At 41.1% G+C, this 24608-nt stretch overlaps 3 protein-coding genes across 4 annotated transcripts in view; 2 read left to right on the top strand and 1 right to left on the bottom strand.

The window, feature by feature from the left end:
* Positions 1-1798: 1798 nt before the first annotated feature.
* Positions 1799-4930, top strand: LOC111150268 (recombination activating 1). Its single transcript, XM_022507711.1, has one exon. The coding sequence runs from the start codon at positions 1799-1801 to the stop codon at positions 4928-4930; it is 3132 nt and encodes a 1043-aa protein (XP_022363419.1).
* A 10708-nt stretch (positions 4931-15638) lies between these two features.
* LOC111150029 (recombination activating 2) lies at positions 15639-21888 on the bottom strand. Its single transcript, XM_022507345.1, has 2 exons — positions 21713-21888; positions 15639-17451 (listed from the first exon to the last, which is right to left on the bottom strand). Exon 2 carries the CDS (start codon positions 17421-17423, stop codon positions 15840-15842), a length of 1584 nt encoding a protein of 527 aa, XP_022363053.1. The 5' UTR covers positions 17424-17451; positions 21713-21888; the 3' UTR covers positions 15639-15839.
* The window catches only part of LOC111150030 (chromosome unknown C11orf74 homolog), a 64867-nt gene continuing 57920 nt past the window's right edge, over positions 17662-24608 (top strand). For both annotated transcript variants that reach the window (XM_022507347.1, XM_022507346.1), the window contains exon 1: positions 17662-17901. The gene's annotated coding sequence lies outside the window, so the exon portion shown is untranslated. The remainder of the gene's footprint in view (positions 17902-24608) is intronic.

Here is a 24608-nt window from a genome sequence, read left to right as displayed (position 1 = left end):
GAAGAACATCAGCCTCTGAAGACTAGAGCATGCACAATGGACCAAACGTCTGTTGTTTAAAGGGATGACTTGAAAAGAAGCTTCGGTAGAGCAGTCAGGATTGACCACTGCACCTCCTTCCCTGCAAGCCCCAGCCCACCCAGCTGTTCATCTGAGGGTTAGCCTCCATGACCACGTGACGCTATAAAAACATCTCAGCTGCACCTGGGTGGCTCATTTGTTGAGTGTCTGCCTTCGGCTCAGGTCATGATCCCAGAGTCCTGGGATCTGGCCCCACATTGGGCTCCCTGCTCAGTGGGGAGCCTGCTTCTCCCACTCCCCCTGCTTGTGTTCCTTCTCTCACTGTGTCTCTCTCTGTCAAAATAAATAAAATCTTAAAAAAAAAAAAAAACAAGTTGGTTAGTTAATTTTTTTTTAAAGATTTTATTTATTTATTTATTATTTATTTATTTATAGAGAGAAAGAGTATGAGTCCGGGGTGGGAGTGGGGCAGAGGGGGAGAGAGAAGCTCAAGCAGATTCTGTGCGAAGCACAAAGCCTGATTTGGGGCTGGATGTCACGACCCTGAGATCATGACCTAAGCCGAAATCAAGAGTCAGATGCCCAACGGACTATGCCACCCAGGCTCCCCAATCTAGGTAGCTAATTAATTCAGGGGTAAAAAGTGTTGCTTCACATAATTTGTGGGTTAAGAGTGTTAACCCCAGCAATCTGGGAGAAATAGATTATGGATTGAAACACAGTTGCTGTTTTTCCAGTGATGTGTACTAAGGAATTTTGAAAATACTGGGCTAATAGGATCAGAAGAGGACTCAAATGGTATTTGCAGACTTTTTTTTCCTGCAGCCCTACCCAGATTGGTAAGGTTTCCTGGCAGATGCAATTGCTAATACTTTTTATCAGAAGAAAAATATTACTCCTACCTCTTCTTATTACAAACTATCAAGCTAATGACCATTGTCTAGTAATGACTTCCAGGATGGCCTGTGTGATTTTTTCCTGACACTACTTGAATTTTTCATTTTAAAAGTCCTTGGGAATCTTTGTAGGTTCATACTATGGCAGCTTTAGAGAGTTCTGTGGTATTTTGTTTCTAATGTAGATACAGCCTTATAATTTACAGCAGTGTTCACTAATTAAAATTGTAAGCATAATTACTATCCATGATACTTATTATTAGTTAGCATTCATAATGCCTCAAAATTCACTTCATCCTTTCAAGTAGTGAGTAATTAGTTTCTTTGCGTTTTTAGCTTTATCATTCCTTTATGACCCGCTTGGAAGAAATAAACAAACAACCTCCTGGGAGACTGCTTTAAAAAGCTGGAAATATATTGTCCAGCTAGTGCAATGAGGCTAATACAATGCAGGAAATATGACTTTTCCATGGTTTTACTAGCCAGTTTTTCCTTGTATTTATTCTGCAAATAACTATTCAGCCTTAGTATGTACTAGGAATGTTGGAGAGATAGAGATGAATCACTCAGAGATTCTGTCCTCAAAGACCTTAAGGTTTTGGTGGCAAGAAAATAAGATTGTACAAATATACATAAAATGAACCACAGTGGTGCATGTTGGTAAAGATAACCATGGACATGGTCAAAGCAGAGAATGAATGTTCTCTGCTGTATACTCAGCACCTCACAGAGTATATTAAAATAAGAGGTTTAATAAGTAACTTTTTGGATCAATGAATGAATGAATGTATTAATTTGTATTCCTTCTAAGATGCATCAGTGGGATATCGAATTTTTTCTTCATCTGACTTTTTTCATTGTTCTCAGGAATCTCAGCCAGCATGGCTGTCTCTTTGCCACCCACCCTGGGACTCGCTTCTGCCCCAGATGAAATTCAGCACCCGCATATTAAATTTTCAGAATGGAAATTTAAATTATTCAGGGTGCGATCTTTTGAAAAGGCACCCGAAGAGGCTCAAAAAGAAAAGAAAGTTTCCTCTGAGGGGAAACCCTCTCTGGAGCAATCTCCAGGAGTCCCGGACAAGGCTGATGGTCAGAAGCCAGCTCTGAGTCAACCAGCAGTAAACATTCACCCTAAGTTTCTGAAGAAATCCCATAATGATGGGAAAGAAAGAGACAAAGCCATCCACCAAGCCAACCTTCGACATCTCTGCCGTATCTGTGGGAATTCTTTTAAAACCGATGAGCACAATAGAAGATATCCAGTCCATGGGCCCGTGGATGGTAAAACCCAAGTCCTTTTACGAAAGAAGGAAAGGAGAGCTACATCCTGGCCAGACCTCATTGCCAAGGTCTTCCGGATGGACGTGAAAGCAGATGTTGACTCCATCCACCCCACTGAGTTCTGCCATAACTGCTGGCGCATCATGTACAAGAAGTTTAGCAGCGCCCCATCTGAGGTTTCCTTCCCAAGGAATGCAACCATGGAGTGGCACCCCCACACGCCATCCTGTGACATCTGCCGCGCTGCCCGCCAGGGACTCAAGAGGAAGAGCCATCAGCCAAACATGCAGCTCAGCAAAAAACTCAAAACCGCGGTTCATCGAGCTAGAAGAGCCCGTCGGCACAAGAGAAGAGCCCAGGCAAGGATTAGCAGCAAAGAAGTGATGCAGAAGATTTCCAACTGCAGTCATATACATCTTAGTACCAAGCTTCTTGCCGTGGACTTCCCGGCACACTTTGTGAAATCCATCTCCTGCCAGATTTGTGAACACATCCTGGCTGATCCCGTGGAGACCACCTGTAAGCACGTGTTTTGCAGGATCTGCATTCTCAGATGCCTGAAAGTCATGGGCAGCTACTGTCCCTGTTGCCAATATCCCTGCTTCCCTACCGACCTGGAGAGCCCAGTGAAGTCCTTTCTGAGCATCTTGAATTCCCTGATGGTGAAATGTCCAGCCAAAGAGTGCAACAAGGAGATCAGCTTGGAAAAATACAATCACCACGTGTCAAGCCACAAGGAATCCAAAGAGACTTTTGTGCATATTAACAAGGGGGGTCGGCCCCGCCAGCATCTCCTGTCCTTGACCCGAAGGGCTCAGAAGCACCGCCTGAGGGAGCTCAAGCTCCAAGTCAAGGCTTTCGCGGACAAAGAAGAAGGTGGAGATGTGAAATCGGTGTGTCTGACCTTGTTCCTGCTGGCGCTGAGGGCCAGGAATGAGCACAGGCAGGCGGACGAGCTGGAGGCCATCATGCAGGGACGGGGCTCTGGCCTGCAGCCAGCTGTCTGCCTGGCCATCCGTGTCAACACCTTCCTCAGCTGCAGTCAGTACCACAAGATGTACAGGACTGTGAAAGCCATCACCGGGAGGCAGATTTTTCAGCCTTTGCATGCCCTTCGGAACGCTGAGAAGGTCCTCCTGCCGGGCTACCACCCCTTTGAGTGGCAGCCGCCTCTGAAGAACGTGTCCTCCAGCACAGACGTGGGCATTATTGACGGCCTGTCGGGTCTGTCCTCCTCTGTGGACGATTACCCCGTGGACACCATTGCGAAGCGGTTCCGCTATGATTCAGCTTTGGTGTCTGCTCTGATGGACATGGAGGAAGACATCCTGGAAGGTATGAGAGCCCAAGACCTTGATGACTACCTCAACGGCCCCTTCACCGTCGTGGTGAAGGAGTCTTGCGATGGAATGGGAGACGTGAGCGAGAAGCATGGGAGCGGGCCCGTGGTTCCAGAAAAGGCCGTTCGGTTTTCTTTCACGGTCATGAAAATTACAATAGCACGTGGCTCCGAACATGTGAAGGTGTTTGAAGAAGTCAAACCCAATTCTGAACTGTGCTGTAAGCCCCTGTGTCTCATGCTGGCAGATGAGTCTGACCACGAGACCCTGACGGCCATCCTGAGCCCTCTCATTGCTGAGAGGGAGGCCATGAAGAGCAGCCAATTAATGCTTGAGATGGGAGGCATCCTTCGGAGTTTCAAGTTCATCTTCAGGGGCACCGGCTACGATGAGAAACTCGTCCGGGAAGTCGAAGGCCTCGAGGCTTCTGGCTCAGTCTACATTTGTACCCTTTGTGACGCCACCCGCCTAGAAGCGTCTCAAAATCTCGTCTTCCACTCCATCACCAGAAGCCACTCCGAGAACCTGGAGCGCTATGAGGTCTGGCGTTCTAACCCGTACCACGAGTCGGTGGAAGAGCTGCGGGACCGGGTGAAAGGGGTGTCATCGAAACCTTTCATCGAGACGGTCCCTTCCATAGATGCGCTCCACTGTGACATTGGCAATGCAGCCGAGTTCTACAAGATTTTCCAGCTAGAGATAGGGGAGGTGTACAAGAATCCCAATGCCTCCAAAGAGGAAAGGAAGAGATGGCAGGCTACGTTGGACAAGCATCTCCGGAAGAAGATGAACCTGAAACCGATCATGAGGATGAACGGCAACTTTGCCAGGAAGCTCATGACCCAAGAGACCGTTGAAGCAGTCTGTGAGTTAATTCCCTCTGAGGAGAGGCATGAAGCTCTGAGGGAGCTGATGGACCTTTACCTTAAGATGAAGCCGGTGTGGCGATCATCGTGTCCTGCCAAAGAGTGCCCAGAATCTCTCTGCCAGTATAGCTTCAATTCACAGCGTTTTGCTGAGCTCCTCTCTACCAAGTTCAAGTATAGATATGAGGGCAAAATCACCAATTATTTTCACAAAACCCTGGCACATGTCCCTGAAATTATTGAGAGAGATGGCTCCATTGGGGCATGGGCGAGCGAGGGAAATGAGTCTGGCAACAAACTGTTCAGGCGCTTCCGAAAAATGAACGCCAGACAGTCCAAGTGCTATGAGATGGAAGACGTCTTGAAACACCACTGGCTGTATACCTCCAAATACTTGCAGAAGTTTATGAATGCTCATAATGCATATAAAAACTCCGGGTTTACCTTAAGCTCGCAGGCAGGCGTAGGGGACCCCTTAGGCTTAGAGGACTCTCTGGAAACTCAAGATTCGATGGAATTTTAAGGAGGGCAGCTGCTTTTGAGTTGGTTTTGCAAATCAGTTTTCCTCTGGGTTGCACTGAGACCCCCTCCTCGCATGCTTCAGTCCTGTGTGTAGGGTTTCACCACCCAGGCAGTGGTAGACGGGAGAGGCCCGCGGTGCTACATGCATGTCAGGAATGGATAACTGATGAGCTGATTGCTGGAGCCGTTTAGGGAGTTCAGAAAAGCGACAGGAGAAATCAGTTATTTGAAAGCTCAGTAACTCAGAACAGGAGTAACTGCAGGGGACCAGAGATGAACAAAGATGTGCATTGTGTGTGACTGAGTGACATGGAAAATCATAGCCATGGTTGTCAAAGAACAGCCCAGGAAGCCAGGAAAGGAATTTGTTTTGTGGTTTCCATTCTCTACCCCTTCAATTTATTATACTTTGTATTGAGATATACATGGGTTTTTTTTATGCCATTTCTGGAGAATTCTTTATTTTGTAAATTTTGCAGATCTGGGCTTATGCCACAAGATTAAAAAATCTTTAAAAGCTTTTCAGATTTCTCTAATAAGAACATCTTACACACTTGTATGACCTGATGGCCTTTGCAGAGTGCCTCAGTGTGTTTTCTCACTTGGTACGTTTATGCAGAAATACCCTACATCCAGGAAAATTTTGGAAAGTCAGCCCTCTTCTGGGTTTCAATGATGTCACCATGGAGTGACCTTAAGAGTTTAGGAGGTCATCTGTGACTATGAATTTTTTCAGTAATAAAGTTGGAAGAATAAAACTGTTATCTACAGTTATTTATTAAGTCTTCTGATAATTCATTTTTACTTAGCTGTCGGTAGCCAAGTTTGATTTTTATTTTTGCTTTTTAATTTCAATTAATTTAGCATCTCTGATGCTCGTATAGAATCTTAAAGCCACAGAGGCTTTTAAGATCTGGGTTGACTCACTGTGTAAAAACAGGTTTAATGTCTTACCAAAAATTTCTGCCAGATTTTTCTCCATGTGAAACCTGGGTCAGTTTTACTAAATCCAAATTTCATGGAGTCTTTCCCTCTGAAGTGTGTTACTCTTTCTATTAAGATCAGTTTACTTTCAGTGCATTCAGATTTTTGGAGCAGGATACTTTTGTACTTTTCTCACCTGCTAAATTTAGACGAAGCCTGTTCATAGCACAGGGGAAGAGTTAACAATTGTAGAGTGTTTTTTTTTCCTCATTTTTAGATATTTCCACATTCATTTTGCTTTGTTTCTCCTCACAACAACTCTGTGAGGGTAGACATTGTTACTATTCCCACTTGAGGGAGGGTTAAATAATCTGTCCAAAGTTACAGTAATAATAAATGTCTAATCTGGAATTTGAACTCAGGCCCTTTGTCTCCAAATTCCATACTCTTTCTACTAAAAAAATTAACCACCATCTTTTTTTTTTTTTTTTTAATAAGGCAGTGTCATAATTCGCTTAGGATCCCAAACTAATCACTGCAGTTTAGAATTCTTGGGAGTGGGTTTGGTGGGTTTGATAAGTCATTATTGTGCTTTGGGCCTTTTGATAGGAGAAAGTGATGGGAAAGCTCCTGAGAGCCCCCCAAAATCTGGGGTGTCTCCAGTTATTTGGAAACTATTGTCTTCATCCTTAGAAATTTGGGAATTGCCAATTGCTGGCAATTTAGAGCAAGCATAGGATTTTATATGCTAGTGAGTCATAATGACATGTTAGTGTTAATTAGTTTTTTTTCTTTCTTTGATTTTATTGGCCATAATTGCCACTATTCATACACAGTATATCAAAGAGCTGTGTAATTTAGTTGTCAAACGTGTGTCAGAGGCGTTATCCTAAATGATATGCATTTGGTGCTTTTGCAGGGATTGAACCCCCCATTTTCCATTAAAAAATACAGCAGTTTTCCTTGCTTTTTATATACAACATATATAGAAATTACAAAGACATTGGTGATTTAGTTGCCAAAAATATATACACATTTTAATTGTATTTTTCTCAAAAATGTCAAGTTTTGTATTTGGCAAACTTATGGGCTTCTGGGCCACCCCTTCCTTTCCTTCATTTAATCCTTACAGCATGTCTCTGCACTAATAAACAGCTAAATTCATGTAATCACTCATTTCCCGAAGCATGCTGGTGCTGGTTATTTGTAGACCACCTCCCCCCCCCCCCCGCCCCGTTTCCACTCTGTTGCTTGATTGGTAGCACTGTAAATACTTTCTGGTATTAAATTCTCCTTTTCTAGCATTGTAGGAACTATTTTGAATGCATATGGCCCACCATATGATTTATAAAACAACCTTCACAATAATCTCTTAATCAAATGCCGTTTTGATAAGCCCCAGGAACATCTGGCCGCAGACATTTCAGGATGTCGAAATGCTGCCTAGGGTTGTGTTAGCCCTCCTTGTTGAGATTGCAATATCCAAAGCCTGGTTTTATTCTCAGGTTTTATTTTTGACAATGCCCATTGTAAATGTGGTCACATACTCCAGGGAAATTAACCACACAGGATAGAGCTTTTTTTTTTTTTTTTTTTTTTTTTTTGGAGCATAGACTGGGGCTTCAGAAGGACAATGCATTTTCCTCCCGTGAAACCTGATTCTACAAGTTTCCCTGCCAACCCACGGAGGCACACTGCAGGGACCAGTATAATGGCGGATGAAAACTGAGGAATGGTCCAGAGGAGGTCAGAAAGGGCTCCGGGATTCATAAACAAGCACTGAGATGCCAGAGCAGGAGACAAGATACCTTTTTCCAGGTGAGCTGGGATTCAGTTTTGCCTCAATTTGTTTTCACACAATATACATGAAGATAAAGATTTTGTTGGTTGAGTATGCAGGTCTCGCATTATATCAAACAGAATTCAAATTCTGCACAACCAGGAGACGGCACCAGTGGTGTCTGGGAGGAGCAAATCACCAAGTGAAGCAAGGGATTTCTGAGTGCGGATAATGTATGTCTCTTCAGTTTTTGTATGAGCGGTGCTCCATTCTTGTACTGTTAAGACATTTTAAGTAAGGGTGGATATTTTGTTCTCTTTTATTATTATTATTTTTTTCTTTAACTATAGTAATCTACATAAAAACACCTTGGAAATCATTTTTGGTAAGATTTTTGTACAGAACCGCCCTACGGTTTGTTTTCTTAACAAAGAATCATAAAGTTTGTTTAATGGCTCCCGAGAGCCTTCTTTTTTGTGTTTTAGGGAAAGTTCAGGTGCCAGGATGCAATGGAATTTATTTGATGTTGGTGACCTGTGTTTCCATGTCAAATGTTTTGAAATTAAATAAAGTATGTGTTTCAGTACTTACTTTCATATTTTAATATTTTTTCTTCTTATTAATATTGTGGTTATTGTTAACAATTTTATGCTTAAGTATTCGAAATAAAGGTTTAAAATTTGGAAATAAGTGTGTCTTGTGATTTATATTCAAATAATACTCTTGAGTGCAACGTTTGAAAAAATGAAGTAACGCATATTTCCTGAGGGAAATACAAAATAAATTTGGTGGCCTTTAGAATAAAGGGCAACAGAATAGTGATTAATAGATATCATTTACCCTAATATCAGCTGAGACCATTTGTTTCTGGATATTTGAAGTGAATAGTAAGCTTTTCGAAAATGTAGAATTTAGGGGCTCCCGAGTGGCTCAGTCGTTAAGCATCTGTCTTTGGCTCAGGTCATGATTCCAGGGTCCTGGGATCGAGCCCCACATTGGCCAAGCTCCCTGTTTGGCAGGAAACCTGCTTCTCCCTCTCCACTTCCACTGTTTGTGTTCCCTCTCTCACTGTGTCTCTCTCTGTCAAATAAATAAAATCTTAAAAAAGAAAAGAAAATGTAGAATTTGAAAATCAATAGTTTTTTTTTTAAGATTTTATTTATTGGGGCACCTGGGTGGCTCAGATGGTTAAGTGTCTGCCTTTGGCTCAGACCCACATGGGGCTCCTTACTCAGCAGGGAGCCTACATCTCTCTCTGCCTGCCAATCCTCCTGCTTGTGCTCTCTCTCTCTCTGACAAATAAATAAATAAAATTTTAAAAAAAGAAAAAAACATCCTAGGATCATGACCGAAGACAGACGCTTAACCTAACGAGCCACCCAGACACCCTGAAAATCAGTAGTTTCTGACTCTTTTTGAGAATCTGATAAAAATATGGGCCTGTTCCCCAGAAAATTCACATTTTTCATATACTCAAAATTTTTATCAGAGTGGTTGACTTGTCCATGGTCACAGAGATAGTGGCAGTACAGAGCTGGATCCCAGGTTCTTTTGTCCAGTGGTGTTCCCGATGGCAACGATGACGGTGATACTACTACTACTAAAACAACAACATCTGCCCCTTAGCAAACAGGGTCAAAGGAATTGCCATTGGTTTTCTCACGGATCCTCCCTGTTGTGTGCGTGGTCACTGAAGCTCAGCTCAGCCTGCGTGGGGGCGATCCACTGCTCTGGTTTCCCCATCCAGTCCTGCCTGCCTTACCGTCACACGACTGGGTGGCCTCCTTGTCAACCATGAGTTTTCAAGCATCTCAGCACCACCTTTGCTGGAGAGCTCTCAGCTCTCTCCTGCTCAGAACAGCGATTCAACCTGGTGCTTCTGTGCCACTGTGCCAGTTTTTAAAATACGGAAATATGTTTGTACTTGTAGGCAAATAGCTTGTGTCCCGAAGGCCCCAGGACCCTTCCCATTCTGGCAGCCTGCCCCATCCTCTAGGAACTCAAGATCCAGCAAGTAACAGGTTAATCCCAGCACCTCAGGGAGCCTTCAGGACTGCTCCCGCACTGTTTTCTTGGCTTGGTTTCTTTTTTAACTGTTATCCTTGCCTTGTTTTTTTTTTTTTTTTTCCATTTTCATTGAGATATAATTGACAAACAGAATTGTATATCGCATGTACGACATAATGATTTGATATGCATTGTAAAATATTTACCATAATCTAACTGATACATCCTCTCCCATCATTACCTTTTATTTGGGTGTGGCGAGGGTATTTAAGATCTACTCTGTTGAATGTCAAGTGCATAATACAGTATTATCAGCTGTAGTCATGACGCTGTTCTTTAGATCCTCAGAACTTTCTCATCTTATCATTGAAAGTTTGTGTCCTTTCACCAAGTATTTGAATGTTAGCACCGCATTTGAGAAGGAGGCATCTCTTTGACCTTTAAGGCCCAGCTAAGTTCTATATTGTTCCTGGTACCCTTTCTAACTACTTCAGCCTTTATTTTATTTTTATTTTTAGAGAGAGAGAGAGTGTGTGTGTGAGTGGGGGTTAGGGCAGAGGGAGAGAGAGAATCTCAAGCAGGCTCCACGCCCAGTGCAGAGCCGACACGGAGCTCCATCTCACGACCCTGAGATCATGATCTGAGCTTAAATCAAGAGTCAGACACTTAACCAACAGAGCCACCCAGGCACCCTGGAGCCCCTCAGTCCATATTTTAAAGAAATATATATAGGATGTCTTCTGTGACAGGCAGTGTGTGCTTGGCACTGGACATACAGTGGTGAACAACACAGTTTCTGCTCACAAAGAACTAGGTGGAAGTAGAAATTAAAACCACAGTAAGCCTAATAAATGCATCACAACACACTCTAGTAGGTGTTAGGAAGAAAAAGTACTGAGTACAATCTGAGTACAGTAGGACAATGGAATTTAAACTGGGGGGTCAGAGAAAGTGTCTAGGAAGAAGGAACCTTGAAGGAGAAATGGGTAGAGGGAGTGAGGTGGGGGCAGATGAGGAGGGATCGACCTGGAGCCGACTTAGCCTGTAGGAAGGCTCTGAGCTGAAGAGCAATCAGTGGGGTCTAGGAACAGAAGAAAGTTCCCTCTGGCAGGGGCAGAAGGCGTGAAGGCAGGAAAGGGGTTGCGTGTCTGGAGAATCAGGCAGAGGCCTCGTTATGCAGGATGCGAGGGCTGGGAGAAGACTTTGAACCCTACCCAGTGCAAATGGAAATCTTTGAAGAGTTTTAAGCAGACAATGGATGTCATCCATGCCAAGTCAGGGATGGGACATGAGTGAAATGCTTCCAGAAGGTCTAACTGTGAGGGCATTTATCCAAGATTGAGAAGGGTCATGCATATATATTTAAATGACAAAGTAGTAATTTCAAACTTTTTTTTAAAATGTCAATTATACATGGCCTGCTAATTCACATATCTCACTCCCTCAGACAACTGTGGCCAGCCCTAGGCAGGAGAACAGGAAGGAAGGTTTGGCTGTACCATCATCTTTTCATGAATTTAGCATTTCTTCCCATGACAGTTTTCCTTCTTCTTTGTGGGAAGTTCCTTTTCTCCTTGGCTTCTATACAATCCTTTTCCCCCTCCTGATAGTGACAATGTATCTCTGCCCTTACAAAATACACACTGAGTTACTTGCAGGCCAAGTATGTGTATTTTTATCCTAAGGTCTGATCAAGGTCTAAATAAATACCTTGAGGTCTGTCACATATCTTTCCATTTTTGTCTTTGAGAAGTTCATTGATATGTTTTTACCCACAGTGATCAATTCTCCAATTCTCTAATACCAACTGGATGTCCCATAAGCCCATTCAATTACGACATTAACTATCCAAAGTTAGCCTAGACTCCCAGGTGAACGGCTCAGTCCCATAAGACTGCCCCCCACCTTGATACCAGCCATAAATGAGGTGCCCAGTCTGCCCATACTTCTGCCAGTCAGCTACAAATCTGGAGGACCCCATAACCCTTTTAAAAGGCTGATGAGGGAGACCTGAATGGCTCAGTTGGTTAAACGTCTGCCTTGGGCTTAGGTCATGATCCTGGAGGAAACAGGGGATCCACAGAGCCTGAATTTTCCTTTTTATTCTAAAAATTATAATGTAAACCAATACATGTTTACGGGTTAATATCTAGAGACAGAATGAGCTGTTAGCTCTCTTAGTAATAAATGTGCTTTATTAGATGTTTCCTGACAGAAGTAGGTTTGGGGAAATGTAATATCATTTATGGTACATTCCAAGTCAAAAGGCAATGTTCTATACTAGAGTGGAATTTGTTGGCATATACATAATGTGGAATTCTTGTCACTGTAGATTAGAATGGCTGCTTATTCAATCTAAATTTATCACGAAATGTTCAAGAGTGGTACAAAAACAGCTGAGTCCTAGGTGGCCTCACAGAGAGAACTGTGGCCACGCTTGGAGAGGAAGGGGCAGAATGATCTCCTTATCATGTGAGCCCACTAGGGACCCAAAAGCAGCTAAGGGAGAACTAGATCTAATGATTTCTTGTGGTTAAGGCTGATATGCAACTCAGGAGTCATCATTAAGCTGATATCCTCAGGCCCCGTGGGAGCGTGGATGTTGTAGTGGAAGCTAGTGAGAAGGATGATGACCTTAAGAACCAGACGCTTCACCCCCACTCACTCCTACTCCTGGCAACCAGGCATTATGTTTCTCCCTGGAACTCAGAAAAAAAAGTTGGGTGAAGAGGGAGGACCCTAAATTTATCGAAATTTAATTTCCAACCCACAATAAAAAGGATGCATAATACAATGTAAGTTGCAGAAAAATACAGTTTTCTTTCTTGTACTTCTGAGTATATAAGCAGAGATTTGCTAGAGCCCTCAAGGGGTGATGGGGTTCAGAGCAGTCTTCCCGGGGAGCAGGCATGTGAACTGAGATGTGGAGTGGGCAGGAATGGGCCAGCTAGACTAAATATTAGCCGGAGTGATAAAGCACAAGAGGAAAGGTATGCCCAGCAGAAAGGATGGGTTTGTCAAAAACCCCGAGTACCGAGACAATAGGGGTTCTCACTAGAAATGTTATCAGTTTAGCATTTCTAGAGATTGAGCACAATGAAAGAAAGAAAGTAGTGAAAGAACTAGTGAAACAGGAGGTACAGGGGACAGGGCAAATACTGTGAATGAAGTTGTATGTGACTTTGTTTTACTAAAGAAAACCACAGGGGGCTGGCCCTTGCTTCTCTCTTTAGGCTCAGGACATTCCATACTCCCCTTGTTTACTATGTTTTAGCCAGACTGACATTTCTGTTCCTCAAAGGTGATGACCTTCACCTCACCCCAGGGCCTTTAGCCTATTTCTTTTCCTTACACTTCCCTTTCTCCTGACACATTAAATTCACTTGTACTTGTAGACTAAAATGATCACCTTGGAAAGCCCTATACTTATTTATTGATACTATTCTGCGTAAACCATTTCCAGACTTATCTTTAGAACTTATTTATGTGGCCTATCAGAAAGCCCATCTTGTAGCCCATCTTGTAGCTTGTACTCAGAATTTCTTTTTTTTTTTTTTACCTAAAGTGGTAATATAATACTGAGCATTAGACCCTACTAGGCTTTGGATGATGTTTGTCTGTTTCCAGAAACCAATTCCATCTCTAATGGTGGGAGAGGGGCAGTTGTTAAATTTCTTCAAAGAAATGAACCATGAGGGGGCACCTGGGTGGCTCAGTTGGCTAAGCGTCTGCCTTCCACTCAGGTCATGATCCCAGGGTCCTGGGATTGAGCCTCACATTGAGCTCCCTGCTTAGTGGAGAGCCCACTTCTCTGTCTCCCTCTGACTGCCACTCTGCCTACTTGTGCTCTCTCTCTATCTCTCTGTCAAATAAAAAAAATAAAACCTTTAAAAAAAAAAGAGAGAAAGAAATGAACCATAGCCCTGAAGGTGACTGAAATGTGAATCCTAGAAATGTTTTAACTATGGGGCGCCTGGATGGTTTAGTTGGTTAAGCTCAACTTGCTTGACCTTGGTTGAACTCTTGGTTTCAGCTTAGGTCATGATCTCATGGCAGTCGTCGGACTCAACCCCGCATTGGGCTCTGTGCTCCATGTGGAATCTCCTTCAGATTCTTTCTCTCTCCTCTTCTACTCCTCCCACTCACTCTCACATGCTCTCTCTCTCAAAGAAATAAATAAAATCTAAAAATATAGAGAAATGTTTTAAGCAAAAGCAGTACATCACTGAAGTGAGTACTCTTCTAATGTGATTCAGTTGAATGTTTGCATATGATTATTAGAACAGAAGTCTCATTATCTTTAATGTCACATCTGATGGACTCACTGGCGAGGTGACTTAAAAAGACCTATTTTTACTCAAATAGATGGTAAGCAAAACCAAAGTACTTGCTTTTGTAACATACATTCGTATACCACACACACACACACACACACACACACACACACACACACACCACAGAAGAATCTATGCTGGTGGGATCTGAGTTTAACTACAGAACCCAGTGAGTTCAGAATTAAATCACTTGGTTATCATATCTTCATCTCACTGACTACAAAACAAATGTGGTAATAATTCTTTAAGCGCTTAGTCACTATAGACAAGTCAAGATAATAGAATGTATCTACCTCTTGAGGAAGTAACTCTTTTGTACTCTATGAAGGTTATTTCAGTTTTAACGTCTACCACTTCCTATTAACAGAAAAAAGAAATCAAATAGAGTGATCCTGAGAAAATGAAATAGTAAAATTTTGTCTCTAATTGGGAGAATTAATAACTGGAGGAAATCAATACCAATGGAAGACATTTTAATGTTCTATTAGTTTTACATAGGTGACAAAAACAACAAAAAATGAAACAGTGGTATAATAAATGGTTCAAAAGGAATATTCATTAAGCAACATTACTAAAATGAACTGAACGTGATTTAATTTATCCAAATTACTTTTAGTATCTAACACACGGAACTGGTGCAGATGAACTTGTGTTCCGGGGGTTTATCTTCTATATGGTCATGTTTCCCCTAAATCTGGCCATAGTAATTCACACATACACTGTGGACTTTCAGTGAAGACTGATGAATAAGATGCCACGGCTTCAGCTCTTAGGATAAGGTGAGAGGGTCTGCCAGAAAAATACTCCAAAAGGAACGACATTTCTCTAAGGTCATCTGATTATCAGTTGATGTCTTGGACCCTCAAAATGAAGTCTTTTTAATTTTCTTTCTAGAAAGTATCTAAATGAACCATTATAAGCTCATTGATTTTATAATTTTCATTGGCAGCAAACTCCACATATCAACTAGACGCATACACACACAATTTTGTTTTTCCCCATTTAAAATCATCTTTAGAAAATCCTTTGAACTTTTTTTATTTGGGGGAAATAATACTGTTGTTCTTTATGAGATTTAATTAGTGGTCCTTTCTTAGTGTGCTCTCACTTTTATTCTCTTTTCCCAGAATTCTAAGTAGCAGTGGACTTCAGTTTTCATTAAATCTCTCAAAAAGAATTTGTTCAAGTGACTGGCCTTGGTTCATCTTCCATGCACCAGAGGGTGAGGGGATCCTCTGAAGAAAGTTCATGCAGGTAACTTGATAAAATGTAACAAACTTGCTGTAGATGCCTTTCTCTTCCTTCATGTCAATGGAGACTGTCTGTCTTATAGTTTACATAAGCTATAGGGACCTTCTTCTGTTCACAGGCATAACTAAGAGGTCAGTTTACAGTTAGAGGTGTACAAAGAGCACTAGCGTGGGATATAAGTGATTTTGGTTTTAATTTTTGGCCAACCACCAAATTGTTATATTGTGCAAAATAATTCATTCAATTCCTTTGGGTGTTAGTTTCTTGAACAGTTTAACTTCATCTTAAGTACCCTATAGCTTACTTGTAACCAAAAATCCTGTGTGGGATATAAGTATATCTTGATTATTATTATTGCTTCTGATTTAAGATTCCCTGGATGAAAAAATTCAGGTTAGAAATTCTCATTTAAGATATCTTTGAGTAAATGATTTTCAAGTATTTAGCATTGTATTATGAGCACTTTTCCTTGGCACTTAATTCATAAAACTAAAAAAAAAAACAAACCAGACATTTTCAATTAAAAAATAGAAATATAATTTTCATCATTGTTATGATTCTTTAAAATAGGTTTAAAATTTTGATGCATGTGAATTTGAAAGGCTTTTGTGAAACTAATCAAACAGCCTTCTAAGAAAAGATTTCTTGGCAGGAGTAATAATTTTCCCAGAACCTTTTTTGTGGAGAGATTTCAGTGGAGGCTTTTTTAAGGGTAGGACTCTTTTGGGGGTTTGCAGTGCTCTTGCTATCTTCACGTGCTCATTGCAGTAATATTTGTTGCTTCCTTCTGACAGTTGAATGAGCGTGCGTTCTGCCAGATCCATGCACTGGGCATGGACCCAGTGCCCATCTCCATGAGAGCAGTAGATCATGGCAGGTTTGTTGAGCTCAGTTGAATAAAATGGTACCCAAGTGTTGATATCCACATCGCAAGTAGGGCAGCATGTAATCCAGTAGCCTGTCTCAGACTCATCTTCCTCATCGTCTTCATTGTAGGTGTCAAACTCATCGTCACCATCAAAACTACACGCTTCTGCACTGAAACAAAATTCTTCTGAGTCTTCAAAGGGAGTGGAGTCCCCTGGGTCTTCTGTTGATGTCTGACTATTCGTGAGTGTTTTCTGATCTTCATTCACATCGTCTTCAGCACATTTCAACATATAGAAATAGAAAGCTTCTGAAGTAGCCTGTTTATTGTCTCCTGGTATGCCGAGGAATACAGTTCCATTTCCCATATTGCTCCCAAACCAGATCTTGCTGTGCTTAATATCTGGGGTCCAATCTGGGGTCTCCATCTCGCGAATGTCTATCTTATTGTCCTCCAAAGAGACGATGTTGCATACCATTCTCTTTTGATTTTCAAGCTGATAGCCACCAACAATAACAAATTCATCACTGTTTGTTTGAGTCAGGATTGCACTGGAGACAGAGATTCCTCCTGGCAAGACTGTGCAATTCACAGCTGGGCTACCCAGTGGGAGATCAACCTTTATTCTGTATAGGTTGGCAGGGCGGATGTTATTGGCAAGTGAATGTCCTCCTAAAATATAAATGGTATCATTTCTGGCAATGGAAACATGAAAAGACAGCCCATCCTGAAGTTCTGGAAGTAGGTATGATGTAGAGCACCCAAATTCAAAATCCACCAAGAAAACATGGGGCAGACAGTCAGCTACACTATTCCATTTTTCCGTGGTTCTTTGGGCAGACGGAATGTACGACCGTCCTCCAAAGAGAACACCCATACTTTTCCCTCGACTATATACCACATCAATCGAATGACCGTATCTGGCTTCAGGAACATCTCCCACCAAGTCTTTCTCTGTGCAGCGAAAAGTAACCTTTTTGTTGTTCTTGCCAACAACGGACATGACATAAATCTTATCTGAAAGCTCATTGTTTGGTGTTTTCCCTCCATGGATGATGTACTTCTGCTTTTCAGACTCTACGCCGCTTCTGAATATGCAAGTGGCCGGGTAACGAAGAGGAGGAAGGTAGCAGGAATCCTTAGAGAAAACGACAGGCTTCAGTTTGAGATGGTTATGCTTTACATCAAAGTGGAAAACTCCAGTGGGGCAGGACCTCTTTGGCCAGCCTTTTTGGCCAAAGAAGAAAACTTGCCCATCAAAATTGATTAGTGAGAAGCCTGGTTGAATTAAGGCCATGTTATTACTGACTGTTACCATCTGTAATGACATATTTTCTGATCCTGTGGAGATCTTTTATCTGAAAGAATTAAAAAAAAATGACATATATCTCGTCAAACAAATCACTATGTTTGGATCACCTCACATGTTAAGCTTGTTAAAAAAAATTTTTTTTTTTTTTTCTTCCACAAGCTTATAGTGGGACTAGCAAAACCCGGGCAGCTAGAAGCACAGAGCCACAGAACCTCCCTTCCTAATAGAATCCAAGCAACTGGGACATGTTTTAGACATGGACTATTCTCCCTTAGATTTCTGGGAATTGTAGTCCTTTCCCGCCCCCCCATCACAATTCACCGCTTGTTGGCAGAAAGAACTACATTTCCCAGGAATCCGTTCTCCTTGGGCTACGTAGCTACGATTGTTTTTGTTGCTACAGGAGAGGAGACTCCTAGGATGCCTCTCTGAATAAAGACGCTCAAAGTGCGAAGTGACTAGATGGGAGCCAAAGCGGAAAACTAGGGAATGGGAGGTGAGAGTGGCCGACGCACACCCAACATCCGGGTTCCCGGAAGGCCGCAACCCCAGGCGGGGCGTCAGGCAGCCCGCTGCCGGGCGTTGCCGGTTCCTCTCCCGGGACTCTTAAGCGGGTGACCCAGTAGGAGGCACAACAGCTTCTGGCTCCAGTGGGGTTGCCTGGAAACCGCAACCTGAAGGGACGCCCCGGCCGAGGCGTCTTTCAGACTCCTCCCGCCGGGACGCTTTGGGGGGCTGGACTCAGTTGCGCCTCTGAGTGTCCCTATGTTGCTGGGACGGGGGGTGGGGGAGGGCGTGGGACGAGGGGGACACGAAGGTCACAAAAGTTGTGACTGTTTGACTATTTTACGGAAGCCAGGGATCAGCCTGTGAATACCTGGAGTGCAGGGTAGAAATGACCAGATAATGGTTTAGTAATGGAAACACTGTAATTCGATTTTAGCAAGCGTCACGCCTTGCTAAGGCTCCTTGTTTTCCTCAGTCGCTCTTGCTCCGGAGTTTAGGATTCTTTTAGCGAAGCAGAGAAGATTCCTAAACACCTCCCTCCCTCCTCCATTCTCTCTCCTCTTCCCTCTCCACTCTCTCTCTTGGAAAAAAATAGTGGCTGTTATTTCAGATTTCTCTCTCTAGCCCAAGACATTTGAAATAATTCTTTATTTTTTTTTTTTTAATATGACAGAGATCACAAGTAAGCAGAGAGGTAGGCAGAGAGAGAGAGAGGAAGGGAAGCCGACTCCCTGCTGAGCAGAGAGCCCAATGCGGGGCTCGATCCCCCTGGGATCATGACCTGAGCCAAAGGCAGAGGCTTTAACCCACTGAGCCACTCAGGTGCCCCTGAAATAATTCTTAAGTAACTCAGTACTAAGCAGGCGCCAAGCAAAAAGGTGCCAGAATTATTCAGGATTAATACTAGTATTATAGTACTTTTCAAAAGATATTTAGTAGATGAAGTAAACCTGATAAATTTTTATTTTATTACTGTTACTTACCTTTAGAGATTCCAGGAGCTTTAGTAATATGCTCCCTGTTTGCAAAAGTGAAGTCCTAGACAACACAGGTTAGAGGAAACAAAATAGGCTCTCAGTACTGCAGAGTCTGGATTCTGCAAGCTGATGGACTGGATTCAAATCCTGTCTCTCACGACTGACTAACGCTATGAACTTATAATTTTATGTCCCGCTGTCTCAATTTCCTCATCTGTAACATGAGGTAATTACCTACGTCCTTGGTCGGGGTTAGTTATGGTTAGTAAATTAATACATGTAAAGCACTTAGAACAGGGCTTTGCACACTGTCATAGTTTTTATAATTATGCTTTAACTTATCAAAAGTAAGGTTGTTAGTACACAATTACCTGCAGTCACGGCAGATGATATAATGTTGGAGATGGTTAGAATGGAGTTAGGATCTGGGATCTGGTCCGTGGGTTTGGACTGATTAATTTTTTTGACTAATGAGAATTGGATAAGCATATCAGTGGAGGAGCTAGTGGTGAGTTCAATTTAAATAACAGGAAATAATTATTTATTCTTCTGTTACCCTTTCTCTAATCACTCATTAAATAGGCAGACTATGAAGTCGGAGTCCAAATCTGGGCTCTGAAACTTAGTTGCTGTGTAACCATCTTGGGCAAGTTATTTTTCCTCTCTTCTTTCTTTCCTGTAAAATGGGAATCGTATTAGTACCTATTCATTGGATTGTTTTGAAGGATAAACGGGATAACACATGTAAGTCACAAAGTACAGTGCCTGGCATATAATGAGCATTTAATAAATGTTAGTTGACACTGTATTTTTATTCTCCCTGCAAAGATTCCTTGGACCATTTAGAATCTATGGTCAGTCTTAATGACATCTTGGAGGGGGGGTGCTTTTGCCTTGAAGCACTTCTGTAGATCAGATGTAATTAATTGCTAAATGTTCTCTTCTACTTAGTTTACTTAGGAGATTCCTCAAGATGTGATATTTTAATAATCATCTTGTGGGGTTTGTTTTTTTTCATCTTGTGGGTTATTAAACCAAGTGAGGACATGGTAAGTGAGAAGCATTATTACTAAAGTAGCAAAAGCAAGCCTGTCTCTTCTTTAGACCACGGTGGTTTATAGGTTCAGCAACTTGGCCTACTTACAAAATAACATGGGTGTTTTCTTTATTTGGGGCCTATCCAAATATACATAAGAGAAGATTTCTGGGAACTAAGAAAATGCTCTCCATAGGAATTAAAAGGAAATATTGTTAACCCTCAATTCAGTAAATGAAAACCATAAGTGATTACACTTAGCATGATATGTGATGATTGTCAGAGAGTTGTCCATTTGTCAGTGGAGTGAGCATTGAAGCCAAAGCCTGTTTATTTTAAACACCTCTGAAGACTGTTACTGGGATGTAGAGCAAGCCATACAGGAGTAATGCATTCCAGATCCCAAGGGATGAACATACACCAAGAGCACTTGCTTTTAAACAGCGAGGGGTTTTTTTTGTTTTTTAAAGTGTTCATTGTGGCCTATTGGCTTCATTTTAAGGTTGTCATAGGGAATTTGGCTTCTCATAAGTGAAAACATGGTTACTGTAGATTAACAGACACATTTTCTTAGGCAAGGCATAAAAAATACTACCCATTTTTTTGTAGCTTAGTTTGGGTCCCTAAAGATTTCTGACCGTCCTTCTTTTGTTGCCCCACTCTTGGTACACCTCATGATTTAAGGGTCCTAAAAACAGTGGTGAGGCTTATTACTATTAGGATGAATTATTTCCTCTGGTGACACACTTTAAGTATTTGTGCATTTAATTTTTAGAATATCCATTTTAAACCATGACCAGATGACTTAGGTATTTAAAGAGTAAACAGAAATATTGAAACACTGAAAGTGTTTTCATATTATTTTGCCATATTTATTTAGTTTTTCAAATTTGCTTTATTAACTTAAATATGTTTTCACCGGAGTAGACTATTGTATATTTCCCATGGTCTTAATATGACTATATTAATCACATCTTGGTTTTTAAGAGTTTTTGAAAGGTTATACTAGAGCTAAAATAATCTACTTTCTTTAAATAGGCTAGATAAAAAAGGTAGATTTTGAAAAAGAAGATACTGTTCTTCAACTGAAGGAAGTTTCAAAGTCGACACATGAAAGATTCTTTTTAAAAGACAGAAATAGAGGACCAATAAATTTATACAATTTTCCCAACCCCATGCTAACATTCCTCAGCAGGGAGGTTTTCATTTATTCACTGTGAAGCTAGGGCATAGTTGAGAATCAAAAGAGAACTAATGGTGTGAGGTCTGGGTTTGTAGTTTCCTGTGTCTGAACTAACTCTTTTTCCTTCCAAAGAAAGGTACTGTACTCAGAGGCATTAAATCTTACTGATCAGTATTGCCCATGTTTTCCTGATCACTCCAAAATAGCAGGTAACCTCATGTAACTGTAGTCATTCCATCCATGAATTAACACTATCTTGCACAGCTAATCAGGTTCCAGGCATATATTATTTGACTTTTTTTTTTTTTTTTTTTTGCTGGCACTGAAACCAGGATTAGGTCTTTTTTCTGACACTTATGCCAGAGAAACATTTATGTATTAAGATGAGCACATGGGCTCTGATGCCACAGGAATTAAATCCTTGCAGTAGCTTGACACCAGAAAGCCCCATAGTTTCCGAATTTTACAGCATCCCCTCCCGATCTGGACACCCAGTCCCTCTGTGACTAACAGACTGCACAGGGAAGCATCACCTTTCCCTGAAAGTAGACAAACGTGGGTGTCCATCTTTTAGCTTTGGTAGAAATGAAGGTTTTGGACCTACCTGAAGGCCAGAGGGGCTGCTCACCCCTCTCTGAATCTTTGCCGCTAGACCAGGTATTAAATGTCGGCACTTGGGGAAGAGTCACTGACTGCCCACTCTGACTGTGGCAAAGCAGGAGGCTCCCAGTAAAGAGAGTGTGTAAATGCGCCTACAGATGTTCCAGTGAACACTGATCTAACGGGAGTAACTGACTGTGACCTTTTTTTTTCTTGTCTTTAGATGGTTGAGGGAGATATCCACCAGGGTATACTCTCAAGATTTAACTATTTCCTTACTGAGCAACAATAGAAACACAATCCACTATTTGTAAAGGCCAAAAAAAAAAAAAAAAAAATCTGCCTGCAACCTGATTTATCTTTTTAATTAAAAACATTTTAGAAAAAGATATAAAGGAATAAATATAATTGCTGTGACTTAAATAATACTATTAGGAATACAGTGGTAAATTATTTTTCCTAAAGTAGAGACCACTAATACCAATGCCAATCATTTTGTTTTGAACTGCTCTTCAGTAGTCTCGTTTTTTTTTTTTAATTTTTTTTAAATTTATTTGACAGAGATCACAAGTAGGCGGAGAGGCAGGCAGAGAGAGAAGGAAGGAGAAAGCAGGCTCCCTGCTGAGCAGAGAGCCCGATGCAGGGCTCGATCCCAGGACCCTGGGATCATGACCCCAGCCGAAAGCAGAGGCTTTAACCCACTGAGCCACCCAGGCGCCCCAGTCTCATTTTGTTTAATGCAAAGCTCAGAAGTCATTCCAATTATTGGAGGCCTCCTTTGTACAATTTTATACAGGAGCTGCGGTGTAATATTGTACAGCAGAATGATTAAGAGAATGGGCTTTGGAATCAAAGTGATGTGGTTTTCTTTGCCAGCCTGCCATTTGCCTGTGGAGTCATCTTAATCTCAAAGCCTCTGTTTCTCTGTCTCTGAAATGGGGATAATAGAAGTAGTCACCTCAAAAGATTGTTACAAAAAGATTAAGTCAGCTAATGTCTTTAAAGTGCTCAGTGCCCAGTAGCAATGAATGTGAGTTCCTGTTGCTGTACATCCTTGTCAGCATTTGGTGTTGCCAGTGTTCTAGATTCTGGTCATCCTAACAGCTGTGTAGTGGTATCTCATTGTTGTTTTAGTTTGTATTTCCCTGATGATGTATGATGTGGCGCATCTGTTCATGTCCCTTTTTTGTCATCTGTATATCTTCTTTGGTCAGCTGTCTGTTAAACTTTAGTTCGTTTTTGTTTTGTTTTGTTTTTTAAGATTTTTATTTATTTATTTGACAGAGGGGGAAAGAGAGATCACCAGTAGGCAGAGAGGCCCGTAGAGAGAGAGGCGGGGAAGCAGGCTCCCTGCTGAGCAGAGACCTGATGCCAGGCTGGATCTCAGGACCCTGAGATCATGACCTGAGCCAAAGGCAGAGGCTTAACCCAGGCTCCCCCTCAGCTCATTTTTAAATCAGATTGTTTGTTTTCTTGTTTTTGAATTTTAAGAGTTCTTTGCATATTTTAGATAATCGGATGGGTTTCTGGCAAATATTTCTGACAAATATTTTCTCCCAGTCTATGGCTTTTCTTTTTATTCTCTTGTCAGTGTCTTTGGCAGAGCAGAAGTTTTTAATTTTAGTAAGGCCATCTTACCAATTATTTCTTTTATGAATTATACCTTTGGTGTTGTATCTAAAAAGTTGTTGCCATTCCCATGAACTATGAACTTTATGGTTTTGCATTTTTTTGTTTATGTCTGTGGTCCATTGCAGCTAATTCTTGTGAAGGGTGTAGGTCTGTGGCTAGATTCATTTCTTACCTATGGAGATACAGTTGTTCCAGAATCTTTGTTGAAAAGACTATCTATGTTGTACTGTATTGCCTTTGCTCTTTTTTTTTAAAGATCAATTGATTGTATTTATGTGGGTCTATTTCAGTGTTCTCTATTTTGTTCTATTTATCAGTTTGTCAATTCTTTCACTAATACCACACTGTTTTGAATACTATAGCTGATTTAATTTTAAAACAATTCATTAAAAACAGTTACTTCAGGAAAAATCTATACCACTCATTAGCCCATCAACTAATCATAAAATTTTTTATTGATTTGTTCTTTATAATGTTTATCTAAATATATACACATTTTACCTGGTTATAATGAGAGTACATTTAATTTTATTTTATCTTTTTAATATAACATTTCATATACACTATAAAACGTATAGTTTATTTTTCACCTTTATAATTTTTAATAACTTCCTAGAATTCCATTAAGTAAATGGAATTGATGGTCATTTAATCAGTTTCCATGTGGCTTAGATGATAGAATGCGTGATCAAAGGAAGACAGGTCTCACTTTGCGTCTCAGTTCTGCAACTTACTAGCTAAATCATCCTTTTGAGCTTCAGTTTCCTTATTTCTAAAACAGAGATGATACCTCCCTTATTGTAAGGATTAATGGATATAAAGTGTTTGGAGAGTGTACTCAGTAAATCTTGTCTGATGATGATACTATAAATACATTGGAACAAGTGACTATTTTAATTCTTTGCAAAATATTAGGATATAGTGTCAGGGTTGACTTTTTAAAAACTGATGAGTAGCTCAGTTGTTTGGCTGGTTTTCATCATTTGAAGTGTTGGTCCGTCCTTTAAAAAAGCCTCGTCATCTCTCCTAGTTAGTTCCATGATGATTTTTTTCTTTGTCTGCAAAAGAGTATTGGATTATTTCCCTAACCTGTTTATTGTGTTATATAATGATTGTAGTACTTGAAATTCCAGCATCAATGACAGCTCTCATAAAATTGACATATTGGATATCTCCATAGTAAATGCAAAATAAGAAATATAACACAGAAACCATGGGTATGTTTACGCAAGTATTTTTCCTTTGTATTTTACTACTAACATAAAAAA

This window comes from Enhydra lutris, unplaced genomic scaffold, assembly GCF_002288905.1.
Source record: "Enhydra lutris kenyoni isolate GAN:26980312 unplaced genomic scaffold, ASM228890v2 scaffoldscaffold22, whole genome shotgun sequence".
Lineage (NCBI taxonomy): Eukaryota > Metazoa > Chordata > Mammalia > Carnivora > Mustelidae > Enhydra > Enhydra lutris.
Note: the sequence above shows the minus strand (reverse complement) of the source record. Positions and strands in the feature narration are given on the sequence as shown.

Coding starts and splice junctions, on each gene's coding strand:
- LOC111150268 (XM_022507711.1), top strand. CDS start 1,799: ATGGCTGTCTCTTTGCCACCCACCCTGGGACTCGCTTCTGCCCCAGAT.
- LOC111150029 (XM_022507345.1), bottom strand. CDS start 17,423: ATGTCATTACAGATGGTAACAGTCAGTAATAACATGGCCTTAATTCAA.